Source organism: Python bivittatus, unplaced genomic scaffold, assembly GCF_059951505.1.
Source record: "Python bivittatus isolate LINGU-HERP-01145 unplaced genomic scaffold, Pbiv_v1 ctg000060_np1212, whole genome shotgun sequence".
NCBI classification, from domain to species: Eukaryota; Metazoa; Chordata; class Lepidosauria; order Squamata; family Pythonidae; genus Python; species Python bivittatus.
The window spans coordinates 18,817,096-18,840,459 of NW_028277044.1; the positions used below are offsets into that span (position 1 = coordinate 18,817,096).

Here is a 23,364-nt window from a genome sequence, read left to right on the forward strand (position 1 = left end):
GAAACTACTGGAATTTTCTCCATTCCTATGTAACTTTTCTTGCTTACATTCATTCTGACTTGTTATCTGTCACTTACTATTATTGTTTCCTCTTAGTGAGAAGCTACAATTATATCACCACTTTACAGCTCTACTTAATACTTTCTTTTTACTGTTATTACACAATAAAATTTCAATCAACTTTACATTTAAAGCTTCACAGAGACATGTTTTGATTAGAAAATGGACACGAACTGTCTTATAGTATTATAAGCTTTTAATTGTGTATTGGAATATATTTGTCATATGGTATTTCAGATTTGTCAGCCGTCCACCCATATTTTACTGCTTATATTTGCTTTTCTAACTTTATTACCTATATTCTTTTAAGCCTGTAAGTATATTACCTATTTCTTGTACTCTTTTAAAAATACACAATTAAAAAATTAAAATTAGAAAATAAATAAAGCTCCATCATGGATCTTTTACACTAATCTCAACCTCCCTAAGATCCAGCGCGAGACCATATGATTAGTAAAGGAACATAGAAAACTTGATTAGTTTTAGTATTAACATTGGACATTTTACTGTTGTGCCAGTCCTGCAAAATTATTATACACTTCTGAAATTACCTTTCAGAAGCCTATATGTGATCATGTTACAGGGAATTACCACTTTTTTAACTGGGTTTGTCAATGAGTCCTGGGACCTCAGTGGTTCAGTTCATTGTATTCAGCTGTGAATAAGCTGGATGGGGAAGTGTTCCCACAAACATTTCCTTAAGCTCAGAAAGCTCATTCAGACAGTTTTTTAAAAATGTCCATATATAAAACATTACACACGAGTGGACATGTAAGTGTTTTAAAGTAGCCCTGTAAAATTGGTAGTAGTGGGGAAAAAAATCACCTGCAGCAAAAGAATAGATAAATATTAATGGGAAATCCTAAAGAGAGCAAACAATGAAAAGATTGAAGAAATGCTAGGAAGATGTCTAGATAAGCCCAACTCCATCAAATTTATTGAATGAGTCAGAATAGTTTCCTAGTAAAAGCACCATGATCCAAAGGCAATTGGAGATAAGGAAGTTTGGCTGTTTCCATAGCTGAATGGGAAATAGCCTGGAACATTAAACCAGCTTTGAGATATATAGGTAGAATAAATGCCTAACAACTAAATTAATAAAATGCATATCCAAGCAAATGGCAACTATTATGTTTTGCTAATATACTGAAATTCAGCACCACTGTTTGGAGAGAAACAGAGAGCAATAAGAAAAAAAATCCTTCCTTTATACAAATATTTTCTTCATTAACTTTTATTTTTTAAAAAAGGGAACATATACAGCAATTTTTTCATAGAAAACATATGTCAAATACATATATATGTATTTTTCTAAAGAAATCCAATTATCATATATTGCTGCAAATGATGAGATAAGAATTTTATCTTTGAAATCTGCTCCTATTTTCAAGACACAGATTTGGCATACTTTCAATTGTTAATAGCTTTCTCCTGGTAGATAGATGATGCAAGGAATAGCTAGCCTCTGTCTGGAGCTCTAAGTGATATTCTGAGGTATACAGGTAGGCCTCCTGTACAGGTACTGTAGAGTATTCAGACAACAGAGCAGGTGTCAGAAAGGTGAGTACAGAAGTTCCATAAAAATTGTGGGTTGGGCCGTGGCACTTTTAAATATTTGTGGGAACATGATCATGCTGGCTTTAACTCTACCCAGAACACTGTGGTAAGAGGAGAAGGGGAAAATCAAAAGAAAGGATTATATTATAGCAAAACAGATGTAAACAGACTGTTAGAGACATACTTTCTTGCTATAACGAAAAATAGACGATGGAACAAGTTTCCCAATGTAGCATGGTTTTAATTTTAAAAAGTGAATGATTGCAAAATGATAAGAAAGTATACTTGAGAAATACAGACCTGGCTCCAGGCTTGAAAGATATATGCAACATTTCTGATGCCCCCTCCCTGCCTGCCCTCCCCCATGTAAGTGAGTCCTGATGGTATTTTCTGGCCATGGTAGCAGCATACAAAGCAGCCCTTGATGCCCCCTTTACAATACCCATAATACTTCAGACTTACAGTAGGTTAAGGGATTATGGGAAAAGCCTATGGTCCTTAGCCAGAAAAAAAGGAGATCACATGTAAGGACTGGAGCCTTCTGCTCTGGTTGCAGGTAGGGATTAGCTCTTATCAATCTGCGAGAGAAAGCAACTAGGCAGGGGTCAACTGTGGTCTCTGACTGTGGATAAAGCCCATTATCCTCCTGCTTCTTCAACATGGAAAGTGTGTGATAAAGTGGTAATATCAGCGGCTTAAAATATCATCTTATTCTCCATTCCACATGATCACCCTTTCTACATATCCATCATAGGTCTCCCTCCCCCCCTCCCTCCCCTCTTCCCTCCCTCCCTATGTGCACATGCCATAAGAGAACAGGTTGACTGCAAAAAGGTGATTGACAGACAATAGTTTGAATGACATGATCAAATGGATCCAATTACAAACTTCATTGGAAACCAAAACATAACGTAAAAATAAATACTTAAATAATGAACGATATCAGTGACCAAAAAATAATAATATTATTCTATCATGCATTGTTTTGATGCCCAGATAAGCAACAACAACTGCTGTTTGCAGGGGGCTGAACTAGATAACCCATAACTTTCCCCATTTCTTTTGCATGGGCTGTTTATGATTTGGACCACATGGAGTTGTTGCATATCTACTGAGCAGCACCAAAGCACTATTCTGCTGATGCCATCTTTTCTCTGGCACATTGGCTAAAGCATTACATGGATAACTATATTTTTAAGAGCAGAACTGCTTGCTCATAGTAAAGCTAATGCTGAGAATTGAAACAAGAGAAAATGGAGTAAGCACTTCATGGGACACATGTTTGTTCAGTACAATGTTGTGGGACCAATTTAAATGTTATTCTAATGAAGAAACACACACTGTCCAAACTACTTCTCAGATTACTTTCAGGGACACCAAAGCTGGGCCTTCTTTCAGGAGCAATGTGGGTGTTTGCATCTGGGCCTTCCCATATAATGTTACATTCCTTGTGCACAGAAGAAAGGTACAGTTTGACTGCAAGGCTAATGTAATGATTAGACCTTATTTACTGGCCATCATAAGCACACAGACCCTTGCATTGGAAGAAAACACTGAGGATGGAGAAAATTTAGATCTATATTGTGTCAAAAATATGTCTGTTTCTGGAAATGAGCATTATCATTAATATTATAATATTATTTTATAATATTAAAATATTATTGCTGAAGATGTCAAATTTGGAATCTTTCTGGAAGCAGGATACAAAATTTGATGTAGATGAATATAGAAGGGTGACCTACAGTTGCCTCTCCACAACCCTTTCCTTACTTCCAGCAGCTAGGACATGTGGAGGAGAGAAGAGGAGGTATAACTTCATTGTAAATGTTCCTTCATTAAGTTGATAATTGTTGAATTGGCCCACAGCTAGCACCTAATTCTTAAATCAATGATTTCATATATTTCCTTGTGTATTAATACAGGTATGGTGATCTGAAGAAATAAGAAAGGATCATCCTTTCTGAAAGAATTATTTCAGAAAGATGTTTCATGTCCTTCATGACAAGAACATGTAAACAGGGGCTGCAATCCTATGCACATTTGCTGGAAGCAATCTTCACTGGACACCTAATCACCACACTTCCAGTATTACTGAGTAGAGAATATAATATTCGTTACATTAGTCATTTAAGCCAATCTTGAATGACACCATAAGCACTCTATGGTAGAAGGGATAATAATGTATAAAAAACATTGTTCAGCACAGCTTCACTACACACTAGTACTTTAAGCATCTGCCACCGGACTAATCAGAATGCAGATAAATTGTACGCCCTACCAGGAGGAACAGCATACCAGAAAACATAGCAAAAAATATTCCAACTGGAGCCAGTATAAAAGACCAGCCATAACGTATATAAATGGAATAACTTGAACAGTCAATTTGCTTCTGAGCTTCATAGTTTTTGAGATCAGCCATTACTTGGACCCAGATAACATATAGCACAACCACCAGGGAGAATAAGATGCCTGAAGGATGGAGAAGAAATAATGTTTTAGTAATATTTATGGCAAAATTATCATACAGGAACTCAGAAATACTTAGGAAATCTAGAGAAACAGATTCTCCAACCCTGTAAATCTGTTGGAATCACAACTTCCAGATTTATATTTTCCCTTTTGGTCAGAACCTCAAGGCAGCATTCGTAACACTCTCTCCTCCCATTTTCCCTACAACAACTCTGTGAGGAAGATGGGCTAAGAGAAAATGACTGGCCCAAAGTCACCCAATGAACCTCTATGGCTGAAAGTGAACTAGAACCCATCTGCCTGGTGTCAGTTCTTACTCACTACTCTTGTCTTCGTCTCTGCTGGGGACCTTTCATGAATGAGGTGAATATAATAATTATTAGGCTAGAAAAAAATATATATTGGGATACCTTATAGTTACAAAGGGATGAATGTTTTCATATTGTGTATTACTCAGCATCATTTTGAAAGGTCAGCATGGGACTTTTGTGATATCTATCTATCCAGCCAAAAGAGAAAAGATTTGGCCCATCAATTTTGAGAATTGGTTGAGGTTGATGAGAGCAGGATACCAAGAACCCATGGAGGACCAGAGCCTCCAATCCTTGTCTTAAAAACTCATTATTTAGATGGCTCCCTCTTTCAAAACCTGCATTATGCTTGAAAAGTTTGGATGCTTAATCGTAACACTGGTTTATTGCCAAGATGAATGTGCCAAATGGAACGCATTCATTTTTGGAGAAAACTGTTCTATCATTATGATCATTATCACGCGTAGCCATTGCCATTCAAGCCCAGTGGCTGTGATTAAATTCAAGAAACATGGATTTTTAGAAACTTTGGAGACTGCTGCATATTTCCTCTTTCAACTTGTTAAGATTTTTTGCTTGGGGCACAACTATCTGTTCATTAGTAAGAGCAAGTTTCTTAAAACTGCAATGAATCCAAAAGGACTGGAAGACATTATTCCTAAGACATAAACTATGTGTTCAGGAGAGATTAGGATAAATAAGGACTCATCTCTCTCTTTCTCTCCATCCCTCACCAACACTCATTTTGCTCTTTTATTTTTAAAGGGGACCCATATTTGATCCACAAGGTGCACAGTAACATAGGCATGAGAGGGAGGTTGGATATTCACCATTTCCATTATTAATGGAATTCTTCATTCATGTATATTCTTCTTTCAAAGGTAAATAAATAAATACGTGCGCACTCAAGAACAAATTCCCAATCTTGCTTATACTTCCCACATAGCAATGCCTTTCCTGTACCAGCAATGAAGGGTTGTTTATGGTGCAAGGTTTCCATAAGACACAAGGGAGGGAGGGAGGGAGGTGTGGTCAACAGGTGCTGTGTAGAGTGACAGGCTCCTCTGTAGTTCACTATCCAGATTTGAAAATCCTTAATAATTTTTTTATCATGTCTCCTTGATTCCCCCCATTCTTCCCTGATATTTGTTGTTGTTGTTGTTGTTGAAAATAACTGAATAAAGTTCTCTGCCACAAGAGCTTCTTTTCCTTCTTTTTTAACTCCTGAACCAATGCAGAAAAGAACAGAATTTAGGAAGGAAACAGCTTGTAGAGAAGGAATCCCTCCTAAATCACACGTTCCATGATCTGGTCCTAGTCCAGATCAGAATCTTTCATGCCTCATCTGAGGTAAATAAAATGATGTGTTTCAAGGGCAGTGTTTTCAGCAAGGTAACAGGACTTTGAGCCTCAGAGCAGCCACTGAAGTGATATGAAGAAACACCAAGTCAGGAGCAGAAAGCTGAGAAAAAATATAGGGTTACAGTATTCTGTTGCACAGCTGAAGAACTGGATGGTTGGAAGTAAAACCCCATCAGTGCAGTTAATAAGATTTATGTCTGAGTAGAAACATGTAGGATTGCTCTTTAAATACACCCAATACAAACATTGTCCCCTCATCAGCAACATCTTTTCTGAATCAGAACTCTCCTGTTCTGTGCATAGCCTAATCTCTGGGGTAGACCATGAGATGCTTGCAGAGACTCATGGACCCTGAATAGCTTGCTCTGAATCTACAAAATGTCAAATCTATGGTGTATTTTACTGTATTTTAAAATTAATAAGTGAGAAGGCAGCCAGGAGGACTTCAAAGCCTCCAGCCACTAGCGTTTTACTTGCACAGAATTTTCTGGAAAGGAAAATGATGAGAAGATCAATTACAGAGCTTCTGTTGAGGCCATCTTGACTATTCCTTCAAGGATATAAATATAAATGGGATATAAATCCAATGAAGTGCCTGTGAACTCAAAAAGGATGGGATAGAAGCTACCAGAATGCTGGTAAGAACAGAGGCTTGGAATGGAAGTGGGGCAAATAAGGAAGAATTGAAAATGACTTGAGGATAATATAGAGTAGTCTGGACTATTGGATCAGGCATGGCTAGTCACAAGGCTAAAATTAATTTGTTTGAGACCCTGAATTTGTGGTAGAAGTGGGGACAGAGTGGGAGGAATAAGTGGGGTGTCCATAATAAAATAAAGGTGATTGTATACAATAACAGAAACTAACTTTGGACAGCACATGAAACTTACCAGCAGCAATGAAAAAGCTTCCTCCTATTTTGTAGAGGATGTGACTACCGAAAGGTGCAGCGCAGATGATGAAGAAACTAGCAACAACCACCGTGACCACTCCAAGCAGCATGAAAATTGACCAGAAACCACGATAAACTGGAAATGGTGCAAAGAGGACAGAAGAATACAGAAAGGAGATTTGTAGAGAATAAAATACAGTTTTTACAAAATCTTTCCATCCTTCCCTGACATTTTCATTTTTTTCTTTAGCAAGCTGAACATTTATTCCAACCCAGCTTCCTGGTAATCAGTAATCTAAAGCACCATATGTCCTGCATTAGACGTGAATGCCAAGTGCTATCAGATCATCTTGGAATATAATGATGCATGCGAAGAGTGTTATGAATCCCTGTTGCTTGGTATCTGCTGGAGAGGCATGTGGTTAATCAGCCCCCTTGCTTGGCCAATGGAAATTGCTCACAAAATAATGTGCTGAACTATAGCCAAGATTCTTCAAGATACTTACGTGGTTTTACCAGATACAATTGATTTTACCAAAGTAGAAACAGAGCGTAGAGACAATGCAAGGAAGAATGTAGCCAAGATAAATGCACAAAATTGTTTCTGTTTAAAAACCAGGATTGAGTGCTTTTAAGAAATGTATACTGTATATTCCCCAAAATGTATTTGCATATGATTTTTAAATCCAAACCGAAAGTACCAATGGAAAGACAAGCCAAAATATGTATCCTAAAAAAACAAGTCAGAATCACTAATCACTAGAACTGTTCAGACAGCCCATTTCTTTGTAAATTTTTCAAAGCAAAATACTAAAACTCTTTGAGCTGAGGACCAGCAGTGCTGATTTAATGGGGCTGGATAGTGATCAATGAACTAAGAGTTTGGTGACATATGGTGCCCTTCCCCTCAAGTGTTCATAACAATAATCTAATGGGCTAATTAGGTATCCATTTTTAGGAATCTCTTTATAAAAACTAGGATCATGGAAATAAATTTATTTTATTCATTATAAATCTAAATACTAAAGAAGAGACAAATGTTAAATTCTTGTGGAATAGCATAAGTTTGAGCACACTTGCATAAAACTAAAATGGAGAAGATAAACCAAAAAAGTTGATCCTTGAACTAGAAAAATAGCTCACAATTAATAAGACTATATTTTCAACTATTATTTGATGAATGTGGATGCATAAAATAACTTCAAGTAGATGAACATTCTAGAAATTAATTTTCCTCATATTGTATTTCACAAGGAAGTACTGATATTTCCATAATTTTAAAGACCTTACCCCAAACTTTATTATCACTGTTCTACAAATAATTTTAATTCTAAAAAGATACTATAAATGTATTAGGGTGGCTATGTTCCCTAATGTACAAGTGACAGTCCTTTATATGAAGGATTGTCAGAATCTAATCTTGGTCACAGCTTTCCCTGTTATGCTCAGTTAATAAGGTATAACCTAAAGGAATTATTTCTAAATTTGCATTGTTATGTATACAACTACAATTATAAATTTGACAGAAAGCCATGTCCTATTTTCCAGCTAGAAATCCTTAGTATAGTGTCTTCCAATAATTCATGATACTTTCCTATAAAATGTATGCCTTGATTATCTATGAATCTATACATTTATTTATTTTAAATATTTAATATATACTTCTAGCTATGTTATGGTGACATGATATTGTAACTTTGTTGAGAGCAATAAGAAAACAGCCAACATTCATATACAATCAGGCAAAAGGAGTGAGGCTTCCATAGCTGATTTAAAACAAAAAACAATGACTATACTAATAGTATAAAAACATAAATGAATTCTTGGAATCCATCTCTAAACACAATTTTATATGCATATCAGAAAGAATCCTGTCTTGTGTCTTATAATAGTGATGTCTTCCATGTCTTCTGGTTGAAGAACTTGTTACTTGCACCCTACCTCTGAAAGAGGGTTGAACATCTAATGGGGCCTTTCAAAATAAGATCACACAGATATACAAGACTATAGTCTCTATTCTTAACAGTCTACTATAGTCTCTAACATTACGTAGAATCATGGACAGAGTTCCCCAGTTTGAGATTTTTCCTTCATAAGAAATGACCAAGTCAAAATTATTTTCTTAGCTTTGTTTTTGAGAAATTATATTAAAAATATTTCATCTTTGTTGCTTTTTTGTGATCAGGAATAATAAGATAGGAAGCAATATGGTTAACAAATTGGAAAAATATCAACTCTAAGGTTTTGGAAAGTTAAACATTCCTTTATGTTTGGTGCCCAGAAAAAATTATTTCCACAGATGCCCACATACACAGAGAAATAATTATCATTATCATTATCATTAAACTTGTATGACACCCAAAATGGAGTAATTTATTATTTCACTGTATAATATGGTATAATAATATAATATAGTATATTATATTATTATATAATATAATAACAATCAACAAATATAAATGTAAATTGTAAATATCATTTCTCAATAAATAAAGTGGACATTTAGGTAATATTTATACTTAGGGTATTTCCAAAGTAGCAGGATAAGAATGCACTGAAGTGGTGCTACAGATCTCAAATCCAAATGCTTTGTGTTGTTGCAATACAAATAGTTTCCATAACTGAGCACCACAACATTTTTCTGCAGCATGTCACAGCTCTAGTTTTGGCAGTGTTTCACAAGGCTAAAAATATAAAGGAGTTGGGAACAGGAAAACAAACAGGAGTAGATGGTTATATGAGCTTGATTTCTACCATAGTGATATTGCCAGTCAGAAGAAGAGTAAATTATCACTTAATGTCTTTCATAGTATCATAAAACTTGCAGAATTAGAAGTACCCCTAAGAAGGGGATTGAATGATGATTGATTGGTTGGTTGGTTGGTTGGTTGATTGGTTGGTTGGTTGACTGATTGTGAAATGTGAAATAATCTTTCTACTTTCTCAGGTTGCTGTTAAGGGAAGACATAACCCTGATGTAGGTTTTCTGAATGTGTACCAAAAACTTTTGTTCAGATGTCCAGCCTTCTCTCCCAGTAGAGTTGATGAAGAGTCTGCAAATTGGCTCTATTTTCAATATTTGAACTATTTCTTTCCACCTCTTTGTAAAGGAAAAGGATTTCCAACTAAACTGATTAGGAATAGCATTCCTAGGCAGAGGATTCTATTTTCATTTTTTTTTTATGCAATAACTTGTAATTTTATTTTTTAACATGCCCAAATACAACCAAAGTTTTTTGCTTTTTTTGGAGGAAAGGGGGGTAACTTTTCAGAATTACAGTTCCTTTAATCAAAATGCTCCTATTTGCAGAACTCAGCCTAATTTATTGCCTTCCTGAACAGTGTATCCAAAGGCTCAATGTTTCTCAGTTTCTTCTTATTTATCCAGTTCATGCTTTTTTATAATAGGAGTTCATGGAGTTTCTGTTAATAATATTTTTTATTTAAGTTTAAAAATACAGAGACAAAAAACTAATACAAATTAAGAAAAATATAAAAATTAAAAGTGCAAAGGGAAAAGGGAAAAGAAGAAAAAAAGGGGGAAGAAAACAAAAACTATATATATAAAGAAAAAAGAATATATAAAGAAATGACTTCCCCCTTCATCAAGACAAGTATGATTTAAGAAACTTATTACCTTTCTAACATTTCAAGCAAAGATTTCTTCATTCCATATCTCATATTTTATCTACTAGTAAATAATAAAACCTCATCATTAAAACTTAATCAGCAAAAGTCCATTAAGAGTTACCAGAAATAACAATATATGTAAGATTAAACAAGTAAATCAATTTCATTTACTTTACCTTACACAGTAATTTATCATCTTCTCTAAAAATACAACAAAAATCTTTTCTTCCCATATTTTATCTCATATCTATAAGCAAACCTATAAAAGCTTGTTGTTCAAACTACCAGAAAATCTTAATCTTCAAACCCTCACAAATTTAACACTTTCTTTCAATTTTAACATCACTTTCTGTAATCACTCGTCACTTTCATCACTTTCTCTAATCATACAACAAAAAATCTCCCCATATCTTATCTAATAGCAAATCTTTAAGGCCTCATCATTCAGTCCTGGTCATGAAAAATCCATTAAAAACAACTAGAAGAAAAAACATCATATATTTTAACCTTGAATGAACAAACCGGCTTTATAATTCTTCTGTTTGGTTTTAAAGCCTTGATGTTCATTCCTTGTAATTAATGTCCCAAAAGCTGATTTCTTTTCATTCTCTCTTTATCTTTTTCAAAAACTTCTTCATAAGCGTAACACATCTCTTTTCTAAGTCCAAAATAAGAAAGTTGTCCAAGTCACTCTTCCACACTTCCAAGTCACTTTGTATGTCCCTTTAGCTATTAAAACATCAGCCAGTTTCATTTGTAAGTCCTGTATAGCATCTTTGTCAATATTATTCTTGTACTCTATCATTTTTAAATCCATATCCAAAACAGCCTGATTCTCAGTTGTATCTTCTATTTCTTCTTTAAAACCCATTTTTTATAGTATCAAATCATCTTAAGAGAAAGCTCTGAGTACATTGTTGCCAAATATCCTTGAAATCTTCCAGAGTTAAAATACTTTTCTCCATTCTGTATTAGTAGGTCTTCTCCTTTAATTGTAACCTTTACTTCTTTCTGGTTGCCTCTAGTAACCAGCCTTCAAGGTCTCCTTTTATCATGTTTTTCTCTAATCCACACCATTTTCTCATGGAAAGATTTCTTACATTTAACTTCAAGATCTTCATATATTTTAATAGGATTTCAAACAAACCACAGGGAGGATTCTTATAGTTAATTTCAAAATCTTATTTTCAGTCAATCTAGCCCCTTAATCCATTTATAACTTTCCAAAGTCAATGTTCTAATCCCCCTTTTGCTGCTTATTTCCAAATCAAAAAAATTCTTTAAATTCTTAAACGTACATGAAATTTCTTTCATTGATGATAGAAGGAAAATCACTCAGTGAAATAAAACTTGTCTTTCTGAAGGTTCTTAGTATCCAAAAAGCAATTTACAAGCCATTTTCAAAAGTGATTAAGAAAGGAAGGGGGCAAACCCATTGTCTCTTTAAAGGCTCCGAACTACAGCTTGGGCAAGTTGACTCTCCCAGCTCCCAGAGCTCTAAAACTAACTGAAGACTGCTGTTTTAGGTCTTATCACAGGCAGCCTCTGTAAGAAGCCCTATGAGTGATCCCAAGTCCTCCCCTTTGTCCGGAGAGGAATTTCAAGGCACTGATCCATTTTTCAGCTCCTCATTCTCTTGTGGTTGTCAGCTCTGCTGAAAGCGGAGCGATCTTCAGCTCGCCATTGCTTCCCCAGAAGTCCTTTTATCATGATAGGAGTTCATGGAGTTTTTGTTTATTTAGAAAACTTGTATGGCCACTCATTCTATGCATGATAATCTTAGGTGGCTCACAACAACATTCCATAAAATAGAAGCCACAAAACCCCACAACAGCTTCATATAATATATCCCATCACAACACCATAACTTCTTACCAACTCTACATTTACAACACAATTTTTATTTGCTGAGCTCACTTCCATCCTAGCCCAATGCCTGGTGAAGAGCCAGGTCTTCACAGCCCTCTGGAAGGCTAACAGAGTAGGGACCTCCAAATCTCAGAGTGGAGGCTATTCTAAAGAGTCAGGGCTAGCACAGAAAAGGCGCAAAATGCTCTTAAAAATGGAAAAAAAAAAAGGGTCTCTTGATTGATTGATTTAATCAGTCAATAGACTGACTACTGTTTGACCTTTGACCAATTACATAATTGATCAATATGTACAAGATCATTTATGGGGGAGGTAAAAAAGTCAAGATGATGCTCAAGCCTATGCAATCAAAATCCCCCTTTTTTAATATGTCATACACACAGAAAAGAAGCAGGACTTTGTGTGGGTGCAGATGTCATCTTGACTTTTTTGCCCCCTCCCCTCTCCAAATGTCACCCCTAAACTGTACTTTTTCATATGATCAATGGGGATAAATTATTGGGAGGAACCTTATTATCAATATCAAATTAATATAATTTGATTTAATTTTGTATATATTAAAAAAAATTACCCCACTCAACCCATTTCTCAGTTCCTGACTTACCTGATTTTTATGTGTAGCTGCTGAGATGCAGTGCAATCTTGCACCTAAAAAAAGTTGGACTAAATTTGTGGACTAAAAGGACACCACTAATGGGTGCTGGCCATCTTTTTTCAGCTAGTAGTGAAGCATAGCTTTTGACACGTTAATTTTTATTTGAACCACACCATGTGACTAGTTCTATCCTATAAATGGTTCATTCTTTCCTCTTTGTTAAGCATGAATTTGTACTATATACTTGAATTACATACATAGAGATCTTAGATTGTACCCCACCCCACCCCTTCCAATCACATAAGTCAGGATACTAGAATTTTAGGCTCCCCTTTATCCATTCTTGCTCCTTTTAGATATCAGGTTCTTAATGTTGGGGAATACTTGGAACAGAATATGACATGGTACCAAGGATTAATAGTAAGGATAAGAAGATCACTGAAAATCAGATTACCTATTTAAACAAGCCAAACCATGTTCTAGGAACTATTGGATACAAATCATTATCTTTAGCCTATTGATTCTTTCCATTCCCAAATATAGCGCTTGGGCAGGTAAAAGATGTAAAGTGCCTCATTTAAGAGATATTTTAATTCAAATGAATGAGATCAGTTCAGCCTCTGGTTTCAGTTGTTAGAAGAAAAGTCACAACCTCCAGGGTTCATAAGTGAGTTATGAATGTAGAGGTTCCACTCACACAAGAAAATATTTCTCAGGGCAATGCAACACTGTGGATTCAATTCCAAAATGGTGCTTCATTGTGCAGAGGTGTGCAAATCCACCATCTGTCTGCAACTCTTAATGCAGTGGCTGCTGCTCTGCTTTCTAAAGAACCATTTTGGAATTGAACTTGAAGAATTGCATCACCCTAATATGCTAATTGCAACAAACAAGAAAATACTTACTAATTGCAGAATTATAGGTGGTTGAATTATTGTCATCTCTTAAGAAAGGAAATGGAGAGAGATAGGCATGGGTGCAGTTTTTAGAAGGTGACTGGTTCGCTGAAAAAGAGTAGCAAAGACTAAATTACTCTCTTGCATTTCCATATACTTAAATTTTTCCCATTTTAGAATGCTTATGCTGGGTGGATGAATGATTGGCCCCATGTGTTTAAGATCCAAACTTCTGAATTATGACTGGGGAAAGGAATAATGACTTTATTTAATGGAATAGTTCTTGTAGGGCTCTACAAAATATACTGACAAATCGCCTAGAGTCACCAGGAGCCAGGCAGCATATAAATTTAAAAATAGAAATAAAAAATAAAAATCTGTTTCATGATCTGTGATAGCTAAAGATAATTGTAAAAAATAGCACTACTCTGGAGGGAGTTAAGTTGATAGCAGCAATAGCACACAGAAGCTCATTGATTCAGAGTGAAACAGAAGCAGTCAAGAAATTCCCAAGAGCATCAAGATATTTCCCAGTGATATATATACTTGCCAATTATTCCCAATTAGAATTTTATTCAGCACTTATATTAAAACCTTTAAGACAAAAAAAAAATGCATCCATTGACTTTTCCATATTCCCAGATGCCTGTATTTTAGAAGATCCTTATAATGAAATCATATTAGTGTAAAAAACTCATAAAACAGACCCACTCTTGTCCCTCCCAAGTTCTTCAATCTCTCTACTTATTCAAGCTACCAGTACATTGCATAACTCTTTTGCAATTCCAATATTCCAATATCATCCAAACATCATTCATTAGACAAGTCTCCATGATCTAGCTTTGTTCTACTAGGGGTCCTAGTAAGGCATTCCAGTAATTTCACTGCCTCTCCACTGGCATCTGGAGAGTAGCATGGAAAAAGGAGGAAACTTGAAGGGCAAGACATGGATGGGTGGGTGGGAGGGAGGGAGGATGGATAGATGGATAGATAGAGAGATGGAGGGAGAGAGAGAAAGAGGTGGAGAGAGAGAGAGAGAGATTTAAGGGGTTACTGCTTTGTGCTTGTTTTTTGATGTTGGCTAAAACTTTGCTACTCTTTGGAGTTTTTACTGATGCAATTGTTTTGAATTATGATCCTACAAACAGCAATTAGTTTTTTATGGAAAGATGGGCTGCACTATTTCAATAAAGAGTTTAACATTAAATGTTCAGGAGGAACTTCTGTGAAGCATACAGGTATCATACCTCTGAAATGATTAAAACAGTTTGTAGCCATAGTTTTATAATTTCACCTGTTTTTCTAGTTCTCTGTGTACAGTGCTTAGGAATACCTGGTGCTCCATGTGTGGGCATCTGTACATGTCTACACAGATATCTACACAGAGAGGCTCTGTCTACTTGCTTACTTAAAAAACACCTTGCTCTAGAGGAGTGCATGAGAAAACAGAAAATGCATTCAAATAAGTTCTTCCACTTCATTCAAGAACTTGTGCAGCTCTTTGACAAGCATAGACATGAAAGCTGCTATTCAGTCTTGTCTATAGCACTACGTGAACCTTGCTCAAGTATTTGCAGAATGTATTTGAGCAGGCATGTGCAGAACTGTCTTGCTTTCCTTTTGTTCACAGTTCTGCAAATCTAAGCATAACCTTATGTTTTATGTTTGCATACAGGGTCATCCTGCCAGAACAAACATGCCGGTTTCAGTGGACAGCTTCTGGGAGTGGTCGCAAAGCAATGCGTTCTTGTGGTTGAAGTAAATCTCGAGTGAATCCCTGAATATAAAACAGCTTAAAGAACTGGGGGACTGTGAGCTATATTCTGCCATCTCTGTCCAGCAGAATAATATCTATAACAAACAGAAGCACGTATCTGCTGCAGAAGGTTGGGAAGTCCTCTAGAACAGATTTTGAAAGAATCACAGAGAAATGCAGCAGAGAGAAAGAGAATGAAAACACTCACGAAAACTTGTTTTGGTATATCGTAACCCTATTCAGAAAGATTTCATTCTACAGATAGAAATTATTAAAACGGGCAAGCTTTAAAATGTAAGCAAGCATTCTCTCTATTATGTCAAAACTACAGTACTTACTGTACCAAAACTTCAACATACTGCTAGGATTCTCATCAACCTTCCCATCAAACCAGCACCTCCAGAAGAAACCCTCATGGTGGAACATAATCTTCTCTTCCTGCACAAAAGAAACTAAGAACTCATCATACATTTGTATGAACTCATGTTATATGTTTTATGGTAGACTACCCAACTCTGTAATATCCTGCTGATTCTAAATAATCTCGTGAATATTACTGGATGAGGTTAATATTAAAATCAAGAACGTGCCTCATTCATCAATGGTCTTTCTAAACAAGAAAGAAGTAGACATGTCTGTGACACAACTACAAGATATTTCCTAGGAATAAAAAAGTATACTAACCCTAGTGCGATTCAAATCTTCAGAACACTTTCCAACTTCTGTAGCCAGAAGCCAATAGTCTGTCCCAAAAGCAACCAGAAAAAACAAAATCCCAAGAGCTCCAAAGAAGCCTCCGAAAAATATTCCAACGCTCAACTTCATTGCTGATTCGTTCCTTAAAAAAACCACTGATAAATCTAAGAGATATATTTCAGGGTGGTGGGGGAGAAATATTCTCCCTTAGATAAATTTAGTTAAGGATTACACTGCTTATGCTATGTCTTGATTTGTGTTCAATTAAACTGCAACCTAACAAATGAAGATAGACTTCTATTTTAGGACACTCCCTGAAACAACTTTACAGTATTTTCCTTAGCTGGAGTGACCAGCCAAAAATAGCTGACCTTCCCTTAGCTGGGTATTGGCTTGAAATATTGTTGCACATGGGTGCATCTACATATGAGGAAGAGGGATGAAATTACTGTGCCCTTATTATTCTGCCTAGGTTGGGTTTCAATATTCAATGCTGCAGGCAGTGGCAGTATCTACACCTTGTAATCAATTTATATTCCTCCCATAAGCAGGCAAGGAATAGTCCTCCTCTGCCACAGACACACATACAAAGCACTGTGCCAAACTAACTTGCAGACACGTACCAGGCACACTGAAAGCTTATCATCAGATGCATAAAAACACTTGAGCCTCATTGACTGGTTGGCTATCTCATTCCAGAAGAGCAATCAAGACATTTAAAGCTGAAATGTGGTGTCCAAGTAACTCCAAAACACTTCCTTTTTTTTTCAATCTTTAAACGAGGGCGTACATGCCTAGCTCAAATTCAGAATTAGAATTGCGTCTCTGTTTCATAGCAGGCAAGATTTTAGCATCTAATATGCTCTCATATTCACAAGAAAGAAGAAATCTGGTCCTGCTTTGTATGCTTTAATTATCTTTGGATACAGAGAAAGTGATTTCCAGTGGCACAACTATGCTTTTAGACAACAGGCCGTATTTATTATTTTTCAATTTCAAATAGAAACAGATGTTTTCTGCCTCCTGATACCATCCAGATGCTCTGGGAATACAGCAAGAACCAGCCTACATCATTAATTGCTTGATTGCCTTGGAATTCTGGAAATTTTACTCTGTATACCTCCAGAAGATGCCAGATTGGGAAGGTGATATCTGGGTCTGCACTACCAAACAGATAGGATTTTATTCAGTTGTATAGCTTTTCTGTATGGTAGTTGGACATCTGTGCATCAGTTTCTCTCTCTTTGCACATAGTGGTCTATCTAAAGCAGGGGTCCCCAAACTGTTCAGCTGATCGACTTCTTCATGAAGTTTCAAATTATTCATCAACCCCCAAGCATTTATTATATGAAAATAATTTAATAAATATTACTTTGACTAATAGTACTATGAATAATATTAACAATAGTAACAGTAACAACAATTTTGGATAGTCCCATTGACCCTTGGAGGTTGATATTGACCACTTTGGAGAATCCTGATCTAAAGGAACTTGTTGAACTAATTCAACACAGAAGTATACAATTATACAAACTTTTTGAGCCATTGGGATAATTTAAAATTTTGACAGCATATTGTTGGTCTGATTATAACTGCTATGGTAAGCAAGTTTCTCACCAACACTTCTGTCCTTCTAACCTAACTTATTTTGGCTCTTTCCCCCTTTTTTCACTTATCTTTCTTTTTCTTTTCTTTTTCTCTCTACAGGTAGGCACATTCTATACAAAGCAAGGGAGTCTATGTGGGGGCAAGACATTTTTGCAAATAAAAATTATGCTAGAGGTTGGTGGTCAGAGAGACTGACAAATGTCAAGACTGTAGATGTCATTGGAAACATTGTTGTTCACTCCTTAGGACAAAACCAATTCTTGTATTCTGAAAATATAAAGTTGAACATTAAAGTATTTCAAGTTCCTGGTTTTGAATTTCATCAGTTTGTAAAATAACAAGGAATGGTGTACAGGAAAACATGGTTATAAACTTATTTTAGAATGTTAATTTTCATAGTAATTCTTTGTGAAGGTGGTCGAAAAAGGACTATTTTTTATTCCATTTAAAAAAAAAACCTCTTTCAAGTCATCCTCAACTCCTGAGACCTTTATGAACATATCAATGTAGCTTTCGTGGCAAGGGTACAGAAGTGCCTTCTTTTGAGGGGTGGTGGTGGAATTGTTTTGTTTTGCTTTATTTTCCAGGATTACCCTCGGATAAACCAACTGTGAAAATTAAAACATACGAAACATTTTGAAGGCTTATCCACAGGAGGCACATTTTTCACGGTAAGTTGGAGTATATACAGTAACTGTTCTTTCTTGCTGTAGCCATTTAGTATATACAATGACCAAAAATATGTATAGTAGCAAAACTACTAAATAAACATTTGGTGAGTATTTTGGGGTAGCTATTTTCACTAATCATTATTCCTCTTATGCATGGTTTCATAGTATCCCACAATAGCGCCTCTTCTATATCATCTCTTACATTTAGTTAAAAAAAAAAAAAACTCTACCCAACCATGCTTAATTTTTTTTTTTTAAATGTTGTCAGTAAGATTACTTGAGCTATTTTCAGGAAACTAAAGCTGTCTATAAATCACATACATTAATTATTGTGCTCTAAATAAACACATATGATGTTCTAATAGAACTTTCAGGCATTGTCAATGTCTTGGAAGATGCCAAAGTTTCTTTTATGAGCATTTGGATCATTTAGACACTTTCACTGTCTGAAAAGTACAACTGCACCTAGAGCTGCAAGAAACTAAGAACTACTGTAAGGGTTTTTTTTTTTTTTAATTCAATGTTTATATCATTTTAAAATTATATTTTTGAAAGTTGAACAATTTGCTTTAAAGGTTATGGCTGCTTATGAAACAGAAAAAATCTATACCATCCACTCCATGAATCTAAGTAGAAAATCTCATGGTGGCAACTCTTAGATTAAAATTAAGCCCTTATGTTTCGTTGTGAAAAATAAATCCAACCCTAGAGTCTTGGCCTCCAGTCTTATGGAAACAATTATCCATTCTACTGATAAAGATATAATCTTATAAGATTCAGAGTTATAATGTAGAATTTACTAGATTAAGGCTATCTCTGGTTTTAATTTTTTTTTAGTCTTACTGGGTTTAGTTTGGTATATGATATGCAGTTTTCCATTATTGTTTTACTATTCTCCCAATGTCTACAAAAATGTACATTAAAAAAAATCTACTGAAATACTTCTGAATAAACTATTATATTTCCCCTGTATGATTTTTTTTCTTTTAGGAAACTGACTGGTCATGGATATAACATGTGAAAAGTTTAGCGTCATCTACTTTGTCTTCAATTTTGGCAAACAACAGAATGCATTTTTCATATGTAAGATTTCTTACCATTTTTAAAAGTAGTTATAAATATTACCAGTACTATCACTATTTATCAAGTTTCACAAAATTCTGTTGAGTATGGAAAAACTTTTTGAATGTTCAGGTAGCTCATAAAATTTGTCATTGAAATTGGAAGAAATTGAAAAGAAAATGTAAGTCCTATTTAAATAATACCTTCTTGCTTAGAGGTATTGAACTTTCCTGTTTTGTGAAATAAAAATCAGAGTTTACTGGGATAATTGTCATCAAATGATGTTAACTGCTCAAAAAAATAAATTAAAATATTTGATATTGCTGAAGATCTTTTTTTAAAATTAATTCCATGGCTGGATGGGTCATTAACTAAAGTTAGAAAAAAGACTGGAGTGAGAAAGAGATTAAAAAAGAGAAATCCAGACGACGTTTGCCGTTTAGGCTAATGGTCTGATCTAATAAGTATAATAGTAACAATAAGAATAATTCTAATTATATGATTTATTATTAGAAAATTATAATTATCATTTTCAGTAGAAACCCATTCCTTGCAAAAAATTATATAGTGAAAAGGCATGAAAATGCCTTATCTCCTTGAATGGCCATTGCAGTACAGCAATAGCAGGAACCCTTATCTTTATCAGAAATAATTTTCATTGAATTTGTTAGGTGTGTAGAAGGGTTTATGTAAGAGTGTAGCTTGAATCCTAAGAGAAATGCACTACACATTTGAATGGCTAGCATACAAGGACATGATACAGAGGACATGGAAAGAAGAATGCTTCAGGGTCATGCAGAATCTTGTAGACTTCAGATTTGATCTACTTTGAATGAGGGAATCTACCTCAGTAATCATTGGTAATCATGAGGGTAGAAGAAAGTCCCCATATCCCCTACTTTGATTTTCACAGACTCTCAAATCCTGCTAAAGCTTTAATTCTAAATACGCATGAAAATGCATTAGGACTTATTAGGCTCCCATTACAATGACATTTAAGAATTAGCTTATTTTGCCACAGATGAAACTGTATTTTCTCCCCTTCATAATAAACAATTGCCCTTTCAAATGGCCAAAGCAGCATTGCCATAAAATGGGTTATATTGATTCTGGAAACAGTATCAACATATTTTAAAAGTCATTGAGGATCAGGATCTCATTTAAATTTACTTATGAGGTCTTCCATGTAAGAACCAAGGAACCAATCTTTCTAAGAACAGGAGGCCTAGCAGCACCTGCCTCAAACACTCTTTCCTTTTAATATGTTTCTTGAAAACAATTCATTCCAGGTACATGGTCTTGCCATCTTTTAATTTATATTATTTTTTATCTTTTTTTTCTTTTAATTGATTTTATTGTAATTTGTTTTGATTGTTGTGAGCTGTCCAGAGATGTTGAGTGTTGGGCAGCATACACTTTAATTAAATAAATTAAATTAAAATGCCGATTTCTGACTTCTCCCAAAAGAAATGTTTGTTAGAACTACATTGCAGTTCTAAATTGACAAGCTAGAGAAAATAATGTAGAATGATTAGAACTGTCTTTATCATGGACTAAGAGCTTAATTCCAGCCTACCAGATCTAGACTGCAAAAATTCAGATGACCCTTAATTGGTAGCCAGGAGATAACAGAAATCTCTCTCTTTGCTGCCATCTACTGTTTGTCTCATTCTTGCAGTCCAAATGATGTCCTTGTCCAACTGTATCTGGTTCATTGTTCTAATCAGTATTACTTTTCAGTAAAGCAGTTGTGAACAACAACAAAAAATTCATATGTATAAAGAAACATTTAAAACAACTGAATCTTATTATGGATATCACCCATACCCATAATTTCCTTGCATACACCAGGCTGTAGTGGTGCACTTTGAAATTTCACAGCCATCCCATAGTGATGCTCCTAAGAAGACTCCAAAATACCCACAACAATGCTGCTCTGTTGTGCTGTCTTTGTGTATATCCACCAAGAGGTGCCATCAGGGAGAATTTTCAGGTCCAGCTTCAGAGTCACTGCAGAATAACCAAGAGAGTCTGTCCATAGGATCTCTGTTACAATTCTTTAAACTCTATTTTGAAGTAAGTGAAGCAATATCTCTCAGCTTCTAAAGTAAAGGGGGTTGTAAGATGATTACATCTGATATCTAAAACAGAAATAGGCAACTGATGTCCTCCAAATATTGGGGATTACAATTCAAAATCCCATGCCTGGGGGATGGGAGTTGAAGTCCAAAATATCTGGAAAGCCTCCAAGCTGACTATTAGACTAAAATTACATTACTAAAATACCCACCAGAAACAAGAGCATTATAACACCTAATTTAGGTGGATCAGCTAATCACAGAAGAGCAAAAGGCAATCTTGTGATGAGTATGTTTGACTTGGTTGTAGAAATCCATTCCTGATCCACGGTTATCATCACTGGGTAATCTTCATCCACACATTAGTTGAACGTAGATTATGTCATGGCTTATTATGAGCTCAAGTGTGAGTATAGAAGGAATAGCCACATTCCTGTATATAGCATATAGCCTGCTACTTATAACAATTTGGAAAGGACTGCATGTAACAATGTTACTTCTAAATCCATGCATAAAATGATTGGCCTAATAGACATATATCTCTTTTAAAAGACATATGTACCTTTAGAAGATCCCTTGCTGTATTAATTTATTAGATTTGTACGCTGTCAAATCCATTCAGTCTCACAGCACCATACAGCAAAACAATTAAAAAGTCCAAAAGAGATCAAACAACCTAGTACAAGTAACACCGCCCCACAACAGCAATCTCAGTTGCACACAGAAGCCCACTGACACCCACAGCCCAGGTTTAATGCACTCCGGGTTGACTAACACCTGCCAGCTAATGGGCCACTGTATGTGTATCAATTACAGCTTCTAAGTGTTCCTCAAAGGCAGCCCCACATAGAGCACATAGTATCTCAAGTGAGTAGTAATGAAGACATGGGTTACCATTGTGTAAGATCCATATGCTCCAGGTAGGGTAGAGTAACAACTACTGTATATTCTCTGTGGAGAGACTAGAACAGTCACGTTTCCTGTTTCGCATTGCAAGATTATTTCTCTAAGATGCCTTACTGTGGGGGTACCGATGCTCTTTCATTACAGTCTGCTGATGTTGAGCAGCTGGAAGATAAAATTTCTGTCCATATCGGAGTCTTTATTTCTTTTACCCCATCCTGAAAGCAGAACTTTGAGCTATGCTTTAAAGCAGCACCATCTCCTAGGGAAAGCACAGTGATTTAGGAAACATGTACTATTTTTAATTGCTCCTCGCCTCTAACAAAAACTTTAAATTCTGAATGATACAAATAGGAAAGTAGGTCGCGTTATTTTCCAAGATTAAATTCCTTCCTCCCCATCACCGTATCACTTCGTGCTGTGAATTACACCTCCCAGATCCGGCCACCTCAAACTACCGTACTTCACAATAGGGTAAGGATTGTTCCTATACCATAACAAAGCCTGTCTGTGGCATTTCTGTTTTTTTCTTCAGCTCCTGGATTACAGTGGAGCCCAAAAGGCCTGGGACAACTTCACCCCTAAAAAGCAACCACAGATCCAGAGGTCGAGGCTTTCTTCAAAACATGCGCCGGAAACTGCTGTCAGGGGTTTAAATCCCATTAACTCAACGGCACTGGAGAGGTATGGGCTCCGCCTGTAAACGTGCGTCCCCTCCCGCCGCACCTGAATCTCAGTAAGCGGCGGCCCACCTGAAGTGCTGCATCGCTTTGAGAACCTGAAGGAGTGCCGTGGAGCCATTGTTCCCATCCCCCCCTTCCAAAATGCCTTGGAGAAGCCTACAAAGGCCAGACCTTGGCAAATAATCTTTTTTAATGAGTTCCAGCGCCCCGGGGGCACAAGGCTGCCGGGAACGGCTCCTCCGCCATCCTCCACAACCCCACTCTGT

General features: G+C 35.9%; 1 protein-coding gene and 1 long non-coding RNA gene across 2 annotated transcripts; one reads left to right on the forward strand and one right to left on the reverse strand.

The window, feature by feature from the left end:
* Nucleotides 1-1,276: 1,276 nt before the first annotated feature.
* Nucleotides 1,277-16,495, reverse strand: TMEM182 (transmembrane protein 182). The gene is made up of 5 exons (XM_007421649.3): nucleotides 16,082-16,495; nucleotides 15,736-15,835; nucleotides 13,651-13,749; nucleotides 6,650-6,787; nucleotides 1,277-4,086 (listed from the first exon to the last, which is right to left on the reverse strand). The coding sequence occupies exons 1-5, from the start codon at nucleotides 16,220-16,222 to the stop codon at nucleotides 3,863-3,865; spliced, it is 702 nt and encodes a 233-aa protein (XP_007421711.1). The 5' UTR covers nucleotides 16,223-16,495; the 3' UTR covers nucleotides 1,277-3,862.
* A 318-nt stretch (nucleotides 16,496-16,813) lies between these two features.
* On the forward strand, nucleotides 16,814-23,295 carry LOC112541937 (uncharacterized). The gene is made up of 3 exons (XR_003085872.2): nucleotides 16,814-17,238; nucleotides 18,289-18,372; nucleotides 19,363-23,295. It is a non-coding gene; the product is annotated as an uncharacterized LOC112541937 (long non-coding RNA).
* Nucleotides 23,296-23,364: the final 69 nt, after the last annotated feature.

Bases quoted from the DNA above. Each gene is read 5' to 3' on its own strand.
- TMEM182 (XM_007421649.3), bottom strand. From the start codon at position 16,222: ATGAAGTTGAGCGTTGGAATATTTTTCGGAGGCTTCTTTGGAGCTCTT. The intron at 13,750-15,735 runs GTAAGTACTGTA...ACTCTTTTTCAG, and splicing joins TATGTTGAAGTTTTGGTACA to CGAACCAGTCACCTTCTAAA. The intron at 4,087-6,649 runs GTAAGTTTCATG...TCCATCCTTCAG, and splicing joins AAGCTTTTTCATTGCTGCTG to GCATCTTATTCTCCCTGGTG.